General features: G+C 38.4%; 2 protein-coding genes across 2 annotated transcripts; both read left to right on the top strand.

Annotated features, from left to right (window-relative positions):
- Nucleotides 1–449: 449 nt before the first annotated feature.
- On the top strand, nucleotides 450–4,167 carry vma22 (vacuolar ATPase assembly factor VMA22). The gene is made up of 5 exons (XM_082146350.1): nucleotides 450–690; nucleotides 822–925; nucleotides 1,014–1,117; nucleotides 3,237–3,419; nucleotides 3,654–4,167. The coding sequence occupies exons 1-5, from the start codon at nucleotides 574–576 to the stop codon at nucleotides 3,782–3,784; spliced, it is 639 nt and encodes a 212-aa protein (XP_082002476.1). The 5' UTR covers nucleotides 450–573; the 3' UTR covers nucleotides 3,785–4,167.
- Nucleotides 4,168–4,313: 146 nt separating this feature from the next.
- LOC309481426 (zinc finger BED domain-containing protein 4) lies at nucleotides 4,314–9,483 on the top strand. Its single transcript, XM_082146332.1, has 2 exons — nucleotides 4,314–5,252; nucleotides 5,649–9,483. The coding sequence occupies exons 1-2, from the start codon at nucleotides 5,103–5,105 to the stop codon at nucleotides 7,389–7,391; spliced, it is 1,893 nt and encodes a 630-aa protein (XP_082002458.1). The 5' UTR covers nucleotides 4,314–5,102; the 3' UTR covers nucleotides 7,392–9,483.
- The last annotated feature ends 1,428 nt before the right edge of the window (nucleotides 9,484–10,911 follow it).

The raw sequence follows: 10,911 nt of genomic DNA, 5'->3' as shown, positions 1-10,911 counted from the left end.
CTTTAAATTGTCTGCCCTCGACGTATAGTATAGCTCCCATATGGTCTAGCGGTTAGGATTCCTGGTTTTCACCCAGGCGGCCCGGGTTCGACTCCCGGTATGGGAAGTAATGTTTTTGTTTTTGTGCCGTGAATATCGTATGCAAGATTACAAAAAACTAAACAAAACAAAAAACAATAAAAATAAAACAAAAAACGAGATATTATTTTCAAACGAGATATTCAGCAAATTAAGATTACACACAAAACACACTGGGTGAATATTAATTACAATTCAATCGTTTGGGTAATATTTTGTGTAAATTACATACGTGCTTGAATAATGATTTCATAAGAAAGCACAAACAAATAAAAAAAATTCTGTAAAGTATAATGGTTTTCACTATGGTATTCACAGAAATCATACTAACCTACGCAATCTCAACGTAACAAATCGAACTGATGTCATGTGACTTCTTGTCACATGACCGGTAAAGGTTCTAAACATCTCTCTTGATAGCGTTCAACCGGAATAGCTACATCTCTGATTCTTTATTAAATCGTTTGTTTTCTACTGTCTGTCTGGTCGAATAAAATGACAGAAATGCGTGCTGATCAACATCTTCGTTTGGACGAGCAGTTGCTGCTTTTCATGGACCAGCTCGAGGCTCTTGAGGAGAAGCGACATAAACTCAATTCCCTTATAGAAGAGGTGAAACGTGCAATTACACTTGATTACAAATTGAATGGGATGGAATCAAACCTTTTTGAGTTGCGTGTTGTACACAAAACATTTTAATTTGTATTTATTCTGAATATAATTCCCTTAATTTTGTTACACAGGGATGGTTTTCTATTGCCAAGACACGTTATTCAATGGGAAATAAGCAAGTATCCGCTCTGCAGTACGCTAGTGAGATGGAGCCGCTTGTTCACGTTGAAGCCAGGTCCGTATGTCATCATATGCATTTAAATATTCGCTTGTGCATAAGTCTTAATTATTTATATAGATCCATGTGCTTGCCTTAATAACAGCTTGTTGAAAGGTGGAACAGCTGAGTTCAAATGTGAGAGAAGAAAAAATAAAACAGAAGAACTGAAAAATAACACAGTAGAAGACATTGGTGCGAAAGAGACGGGTAAGGCTTGACTTGCTGACTTGTAAATTAAAGGGTTAGCTCACCCAAAAAGGATAATTCTGTAATTAAGTACTCACCCTCATGTTATTCCCCATAACACTTTTGTTCATCTTTGAAACACAAAGAAGATATTTTTTCATGAAATCTGAGTAATTTCTGTCCCTCCATAGACCGTAGAGCTACGCAACTGATCCTTCGATGCTTCAAAAATCTCATAAAAAGATTGTAAAACTAGTCCATATAAATTGAGTGGTTTAAAATTTTCTGAAGAGACATGATCGCTTTATACGCTAAACAGATTTAATTTAGGCTTTTATTCACATATAGCTAAACATGCATCAACTCGCACGTCAGTGGTGGAAATGGAAGTTCGAGCATTGCTTAAAGGGTTAGTTCACCCAAAAATGAAAATTCTGTCAGTAATTACTCACCCTCATGTTGTTCCAACCCCGTAAGACTTTCGTTCATCTTCGGAACACAAATTTAGATATTTTTTATTAAATCTGAGAGCTGTCTCACTCCTCCATAGGCTTCTCTGTAATTCAAACTTGCCGGCCCAGAAAGTTAGTAAAGTCAATGTTTAAAATAGTCCAAGTGACTACAGTGGCTCAACCTTAAGTTTATCAAGTGACGAGAATACTTTTTGTGTGCAAAAAAACCCCAAATAACGACTTTATTCAACTATTCATTTTCTTCTGTGTGAGCCTCTGAGTGAATTCACGTAGTGTAACAGCGCAGCGCTTCTGGGTTGTACGTCAGAACGTAGGCTCACTATTGGCCAGCATCACACACATGACCAGCGTCGGCCAATAGTGAGCCTACACTGTAAAAAATGTGCTGTAGTTTTGCAGCTGTTTGCCAGTAACTTACTGTAGATTTAAATCAATGTTATTTACTGGCAACAGTTTGCTCAAAGTTAAATGAACATTAAACATGAACAAGTCTTTGTCTTTACAGAATAAAACTATAAAATAACAACCTAATGCAAAGCATTCTGGGAACCAGAAATCTTCATCAACCTTTTTCTGTTATTTTCCTTCAGATTTTGGTTCCCAGAATGCTTTGCATGAGGCTGTTATTTTAGTTTTATTCTGTAAAGATAAAGACTTGTTAATGTTTAATGTTCATTTAACTTTGAACAAACTGTTGCCAGTAAATAACATCAATTTAAATCTACAGTAAGTTACTGGCAAGTAGCTGCCAATAATACTGTAATTTCTACAGATTTTTTTAACAGTGTACGTTCTGACGTACAACCCAGAAGCCCTGCACTGTTACACTACGTGAACTCACTCAGAGGCTCACATTGTCTTTACTAACTTTCTGGGCCGGCAAGTTTCAATTACAGAGAAGCCTATGGAGGAGTGAGACAGCTCTCAGATTTAATTACTGACAGAATATTCATTTTTGGGTGAACTAACCCTTTAACGTGCAAGAACCAATGAGGTTCATCCTTGTGTTACGCAGCACGTTTGAGCTTCAACAAGAACCACTGAGCTTCATTCTCGTGTTATGCAGCATGTTTGAGCTTCTGTAAGAACCAACAAGGTTCATTCTCGTGTGTTACACAACAGTTTGAGCTTCCTCAAGAACAAATGAGGTTCATTCTTGTGTGACCCAGAGGTTTGTTCTCGTGGCGGCAAGCAGGTTCGGGTGAGCTTCTGTTTATGTTCACTGATCAATGTTTATATGCGAAAAAAAGCCTAAATTCAATCTGTTCATCATAGAAAATGATTGTGTCTCTTCAGGAAAATTTGGACTAAACCACTCAATTCATATGGATTAGTTTTATGATCTTTTTATAAGCTTTTTGAAGTGTCAAAGTGGTAAGTTGCCTAGCTGTTAATGGAGGGACAGAAATCGCTCAGATTTCATAAAAAATATCTCCATTTGTGTTTCGAAGATGAATGAAAGTCTTGCGGGTTTGGAACGACATGAGGGTGAGTAATTACTGACAGAATTTTTATGTTTGGGTGAACTATCTCTTAAACATACATTTTTTATTTATTTAGAGTCTTTCCACAGATTTTTTTTCCATACCATTTATATGATACATTTAGGGACCTACAACTGTAATGAGGAATTGTACGATTTGTGACAAAATCATTCAATATTTCAGGTCTTAGGAGGCGAATAAATACCAAACAAAAGGGGGTTAAAGAGGAGGAGGAGGAAGAAGAGACAGACCCTCAAGTAAAAACAAAGGCAGAATCATCCACACCAGAGCACAGAGAACCTTTGAAGTGGTTTGGGATCCTTGTACCACAAAGTCTGAAACAAGCTCAGTCTGCTTTTAAAGAGGGTGAGCTCTTTTGTGATGTCTTCTATAACTGTGGCTTGCTTATGCTATATTTGATTTGATCCCTGTGCATTATATTAAAATATTGTGCTTTGCTAAACATTTGCTGTGTGGCTTAAATTTGAAGTATTATTTCAGCACAATTTTGTTGTTTTTATGGAAATGTTATTTCTTGTATTTTGGGTTTATTTAACTGTTAACACTTTATGTAACTAAAGCACATTTTCTTTCCCCCAGTCATCACTCTATCAGCTGAGATTGCATCCCTACAAAGTGAAATACTTGCTACAAGGAAAGAGATGCAGGCCCAGGTGAAGGAGAAACAAGAGAAGACAGAGAAGACTCAACCAGAAATAAAAGAGGAATAACAGTGAACTTAATTACGTTCATCTATAATCTTTATTTATTGATTTTTTTTATTAACCATATATAGACCCTAAGTTCTTAGAACAATTTCACTATGTTGAATGTTGAAATCACTCTTATTGTATAAAATAGTTTACCTAATAAAAAATGTTTGATGAACCATGTTAGCTTGTGAGCAGTAATGCAGTTGAAACCAGAAAAAATATAAATGTATACATTTACTGCAGATTTAATTTTGTTCTCAGTTTTTAGAACCTGCTCTTGCTCGAACATTTCATCCAAAATGCAATAACTATAACAACTGCCTTTATTGTATGCTGTTATCAGATCATTTCAGTTATTTTAGTCTACATCTATATCAGTAAATAAAGTAATTGTTCTAGCAGTTTCTATGTGGCTGAATCATACCTGTCAGATAATTAAATTTCATAGTAAATGTCCTCTGTTTCCTTTTAAAGTTGGGAAACAGTTGTAAAAGGTGGCAAATCCATTAGTTTCATTATGTTTCTATTAGACAACGTTTTGTGTGTCATGCAAGCCATAAACTGCGCTTACCTGAAAGGAATCCAAGCAGCAAACCATTTAGTAATGTTAAGTGTAATTCTTCTACCCATAACCTACAAAGAAACATTTTCTTGTCATCAAAAATTCCTGCTGAAACCTAAAAACAATAACAACAACATAAGACGTTGTGAGCGTGCACGAGCAGAAGTATCAGGCGCGTCCTCGCCTTCGTGCCGGTTTTAGCTACAGCAAGATTATATTAAATCACTGCATTCAATTGGCGTAACGTTATGTACAAAACGAAAAATATAAGAAATGCCGTCCTTTATTGTGGTTACTTCATTACCCTTTTATCAAGTTGTGGGTGCCTGTTCACGAATAGAATCAAAACAGACAAATAGAGGCGGAATGATAAATAAATAAATAAATTGTCCATTCGCCGTCTACTTCCTGGTGTTCATCTCAAAAGAGCTGCTAGCGGATAGCGATGTTTACGGTCGGAGCTGACACCGGGCAAAATACATAATTTGCTCTCTCCCGCAGATCTGAGGGACGTGTGTAATGTTTTTATTAAGACGTGTATCCGAGAAGACATTTTCACAACGATAGGACGATGCGATCAGTGTCAGATCAGGTGAACACGGCGCTATCTTGGTCAGATTACTATCCTTTTATCTCAATGCTGAGACGAGGCTATTGAATCCCAAAGCTAGACTGATATTTAGGAAAACAAAAGAGCATATCGGATTGTTTTCATTTTTATTCGGTGTTATTTTTACGGTATTGTTCATATAGTGGAAGATAACAAGATCACTGATGGCGTCAAAATCTAGGGTCTCCATTCTGGATTATTTCAATATCGTCTGTGAGGGAGAAAATGGCAAAATTGAATCTAACTGCAAGGCTTGTGGCACAAGGATTCAGGCTAAACGGACAGTTACTTCTAACTTTGTTACACATTTAAAGGTAAGGGTTAATTTTGGTATGTAACAGTGATTTGTATCTTATAACGAGACAAATGAGGAGACGTTTACCCATCTATGCATGACCACATTTAATACACTATTCAGAGTCCCCACAGTCTTGGAAATTTAAAGATTAATAAATAAATAAAATACGTCCTGGTAAAAAGTCATATATATAAATAAAAATATATAATTAATAGCATACAGTATTTTGATAAAATGTGCTTTGTGCAATTTGAAAAAGAAAAAAAGATTCTTAAAAAGTCCCCCAGAAAGTGTGGGGACCCTTAATATTCTGTTTGTGTGTGTGTGTTTACATATATTATGTGTTTAAATTGTTTTTATATATTTGGTTCTACATGTATTTTACCTGTATATAATCATGTCACATCCACAGCGTAAACATCAGGCCATGTATGATGAGTTTGTGAGGAAGAAAGATGTGAAAAGAGAGGCAATGCAGAATTGTACTGGCCCACCAAGTGGTCGAGTGATCTCTCAAAGCAGTCCTGGGATGAACAAGTTTGACTACAGTGATCCTCGGCAATCCCTCATCTCGGAAGCCATCGCCAAGATGATCATCCGAGACCTGCAGCCGACACAGATAGTTGAATATGAGGGCTTCCGTGAGCTTCTTCAGCTCCTGGAGCCCCGATACATACCGGTACCATGCCATTACATACAGCAGCAGCTCCTGCCAGCCTATGTCTCCCAAGTGCAACTAGCTGCCAAACAGGCTCTAAAAGGAGCAGAGTCCTGCAGCGTGACCCTTGACTTGTGGAGAAGCAGCTTTGTGGGTGCTGGGTATCTTGGAGTGACTTGCCACTTCATAAACGCAGACTGGCACATTAGATCCGCTCTTTTGGCTTGCTTACCGCTAACAGACCACAGCAACACTCAGCAAATGCTCAGCGAATTTGATGAGATCTCTGAATCCTATGGTGTGTCTGGAAAAGTGTTCAGAGTCGTCGCTGACCTTTCGCCTTGTGAAAACAGATCTCCTTTTCGTCTTCCTGGGTTCAATCTCATTGGTAACGGTGAAGAAGATGAGGAAGGGGAGGAAGATTGTAGCGATGAAAAGCCTGGAGCAGGAGAAGCCATCAGTAACAACGAGAACTGCAAGTCTTTAGATCAGTGTCTTGGTCGAAGTAGGATAGACTGTTTTGCTCGATTACTTGCTCAGTGTGTTAAAGAAGGAGTTTGTGCTTCCCCTCAGATATCACTTCCTCTAAGCAAAGCAGCCCACCTCTATAACTACGTAATTGCTACAGTGGCTCCGGAAAAACTTGTCCAAGTGTTTGGCTCCAATACCTCAACAAACTGGCAAAGACCCTCATCCATGGACAAGTGGAACGCTCAGTTAAAGATATTGCGCCAAATGGTGGAGTCAATGGATTTTCTTGAAGACATTGTGGATAGAAATGACCTAGTTCTCGGTAACTTAGAAAAAGCGATGCTGCGGGAGCTGGTTGAAGTGTTGGAGCCTTTCGAAGAGGCCTCAGACATGGTACAAGGAGACAAGCACGTGTCCATCAGCCTAGGCCTGCCCTGTGTTTTGGGTCTACGCAAGCACCTGGCTGAGGTCGTAACTCACCAGTGCTCTGCGATCGTGATGGGATTGTCTCAAGCTCTGGACCGCAGACTGGCAGGCATTCTTGAGGACCCTCTTTATGTAACCGCCACCACCCTGGACCCACAGTTCAAGTTGTCCTGGAGCAGTGACAGCGACTGGCACAAACAGGTGCTTCTGGAAGAAGTTGGAAAGCATACTCCTTTGAGTCCACTAGAACATCACTCAGAGGCCCAGCCGTCACCGTCCAAACGCTGCAAGCTGTTCTCTTTCATTAAACAGCGGCCAACCGCCCAGGCCAAGACAGTGGAGCAGGAGCTGTCCACATATCTCCATGAAGAACCCACAGATGAGGATCCACTACAATACTGGAAGCGCAAGTCCATCGATTTCCCATTGCTCTCACAAGTAGCCAAGAAAGTTTTTACCGTGCCAGCAACAACCACATCAGTGGACCAGATATTTAACCTGGTCAGCAAGACTCTCAGACCAGAACAATGCAGATTTCTGCCCAAAAACTTGGACACTCTGATTTACTTGAAGGCTAACTATAGGATACTTTGGTCCTAACTGCAAAGACAGCTTTACAGAATTTTCTTTTTACTGATATCAAACCAAACACCTCAAAAATGCAAAACAGGGATTGTGCCTGATATGTATCTCACTAAATACTGTAGAATTACCCAAAAGGAAGCAACATTCTCTTGTCAGCAAATAATTCCTTTTTTAAAATCATGTACAAAAGGCTAGACTTAAATGATATAAAATTAACTAATTATTATGGGTAAAAATGTATAATAATTTTCAAACGTTCATATATATGTAATGAAAGTTATTATATAGTGTTAACCTATTATAACTTTACTCCTAATCAGATGCTCGTTGCCTTTTTTGCAGACTGCAGATTGCAGTTCTGTGTACTAACTTTCACTCCCCCAAAATGCAACAGGATCAGATAAGTACAGTGCACACTTGATTAATTGTCAAATATTTATATAATAATTCTCCTTCCATCAGCATGTTATAGAACCCCAGAAAAACCATTCTTGCAGCTAAATGCTTTCTCAGAACACCTGTAAGAAAAAGTGTTACATTTCCAGCAAAACATTATTAAACATTTTATGTATATTAGTTAGCTTTATATTTATTTAAAGGTCCCATGACATGCTACTTTCTGTAGGCTTTAATATAGTCCTTAGTGGTCCTTAGTACTGTATCTGAAATCTCTTTCCAAAAATTCAGCCTCGGTGCAGAATTATAGCCACTACAAGCCAGTCCCAGAATGAGCTTCCTTCAGATGGGCCGTTTCGGTGTCTGTAGCTTTAAATACTAATGAGGAGGAGAAAGGCGGCGCAAGGGTGAGGGTGGGTGTTGCCTTGACCATCTTGCGCAACGGTACCATGCATGTTTGTTTATGTTGGATATATTGCAATGGCACGAAGACACGCAGTCGTTCAAGCATTTCAGTTTGACCCAGAATCTAATCCAGATGGAGAAGCAACGGATGAAGAAGTTGCAACTCAGCGGCTCCAGCAGGACGTTTCCGAATGGTTAGTTTAAAATATTATGTCTGGATACGGTACTTTATTCGGATGGTTTACAGTTATCATCATGTAGCTAACGCGAACCTACTGTTGCCTTTTCATGAGAGATCTGTAACGTCTGTAATTTATCTTATTACAATTACATCAAGCTCTGCGATCTTGAAATGCGGATATCGCGCGCGCCATATAACCAACAGGAAAACGGTTATCCAAATAACAAAGAAATGTACAACACTCGCGTTACTGTATGTAAATTTGTAACTTGATGCTGTCTACCTTTACATTAGCGCGAGTAACTGCATAGCTAATGTGACAGCCACATTCTACGTGTAAGAAGCTAGGTAACCATAAACAGTAAAGCAACACACTTATATATAATTTGTTGACTTAACGTTACTTGTCCGACGTTCAGCAAGCCCAGCTCTGTATTGACCATTCGATGTTCATTTGTACATCCAATTATTGAGCAATTATTATGCTTCGCTCGCTCAAAAGCCATGATATCTCTCGTGGACAAACTAAAATCGCGCGCGCGTTCTACTTCCTAGCTCATTTTCTCATGGGCGAGAAATATTCTCTGGGCGGGCAAAGCAGAGAAAGGGGAGGTAACATTTCTCCTTATGACGTCATAAGGAGGAGATTCAAGATCAGCCCGGTTGAGCTTCCATTTTCTCAAAGGCAGAGAAAAATAGCAAAAGCTCGATTTACACCGATTAAATTTTTTTGAAACTTGGGGACCATATACAGGCTAGGGGAACTCATATTAATGTTAAAAAACCTCAGAAAGTGGAAATTCCATGTCATGGGACCTTTAAGGAAAGAATTGGTCAAACAGAGTATACATACAGTATATCTGACAAGCTTTTTGTGGGGGTTCTTTGTGTACAAAACCTACCCCCTAGAAAGCTGCAGGCAGGTTCAGTAATTGAAAATAATTACATTTCAGGAATATGGGAAATTGGAGAACACTGATGATGGACTGTAGTCTCTCCTAGCTTACAGAGCTGAATGGAGAAAAATCAAGCCTGTGGGATATCAAGAAGAGTTGGTGTGTGTTAAAGACTTTATGTGTGAAAAAGACTTTTCCATTTCAGTAAAAAGTGTTTTATCAAACCTGACTTCTTGTCCTGTCATAACTGTGAAGTTCTTTGCCATGCAATAATATGCCAAAGGTCAAGCTATTTCACTGTCTTCATAGCACAATCACATATGTCAGTTTGTGTGCATTACAGTAGTAAGTACAGCACACATATGCTAGGTTCTGTATCTTAACAGAGGAGTTTATGTGTGCTTGTATTCTGATCATGTGGAGGAGAAAATAAGAGACATTCAATTAATAAACTCAATTTCAAACAGATTTATGTGTAAGGCAGGGTGGCACTGCTGCAGTGCAGAAATAATGAACATTTGCGAGTGTGTATATGGGATGTGAATCCTGATTTCAGTTTCCCACTCATATACTACAGTATCATATTCTGGGCAAAATTGTACTTGCGGTTGCATTTTCTATTTGTGCACACGTAATTTACAACGTCTGCCAAATTTCAAATGGAAAAGCAAAGTCCATTTGACATTTCATTTCCATCATTCGTGCAGGAATGGCAAAGCCATATTGAAACAGCAGTAGCAATGGCTCCGATTGCAATTTCATTTTCTCATTGTTACGCTCCCTTCTTGCCAAACCTCAAAAGAAATTGCCATCCTGCCTATAATTGCAATCTTTATGCCAACAAAGGATGCCTGTCAGTCATTTGCTGTGAATGTGATGTGTAGGTGTGTTTGTGTGGTAAATTGGTCAAGTTTTATTTGCTATGAAAATAACATTTAGAACTGGCATGGGGCATTATTAAACATCAGGGGCTGAATACAACATCCATTTTAAATAAAGATACACTGTGACCTCATTAAGTGATTCCAGTTAAACTATGCATATAACATATTTCAAGCCATTAAATGTTAAATATTTCCAGTAGACTGGAACATTTGACAAATGTAGGCTAGTGTTTAAGTAATTTAAAAACTATTTTCTGTTATGCATAACAAAGAGCTTATAAAATTCAAAATCAAATTTATGCTGCTTTAGGAGCTGTTTACACGACACCGTTTTCAATTAAAAACTGAAACTTATTATGCGTTTTGGCCATTCAGTTAGTTACACGAGTCTATAGGAGCGTGCACGAAAAACTCAAAGGAAAAACTTTTACGATTTTAGTACATCAGACCACAGCATACCACCAAAATGATGGTTATACCCATAATGCACTTCAGTTATCAAGAGTTTGATGTTATCTGTCAAAGGCAGATAAAATAAATCTAGCATACTGATATAATTAATTAATGTGAACGAAAAACGTCCCATAGCGGGATCAACAGTACAATTCAGACCAGATCTGTTTGAGAAGCAGCTCTTCAGCTAATGTGGCTCAGGGGAGGTGAGATTGTATTTTACTAAACAATGTGTACGTCCACTTTTATAATGGACGATACATGACCCAACACCAGCTACTCGGATCTATATTTAAACAATTCATAACTGATCAAACATT

Source organism: Leuciscus leuciscus (assembly GCF_965113295.1).
Source record: "Leuciscus leuciscus genome assembly, chromosome: 18".
NCBI lineage: Eukaryota > Metazoa > Chordata > Actinopteri > Cypriniformes > Leuciscidae > Leuciscus > Leuciscus leuciscus.
This window is presented reverse-complemented; position numbering and strand designations above follow the sequence as displayed.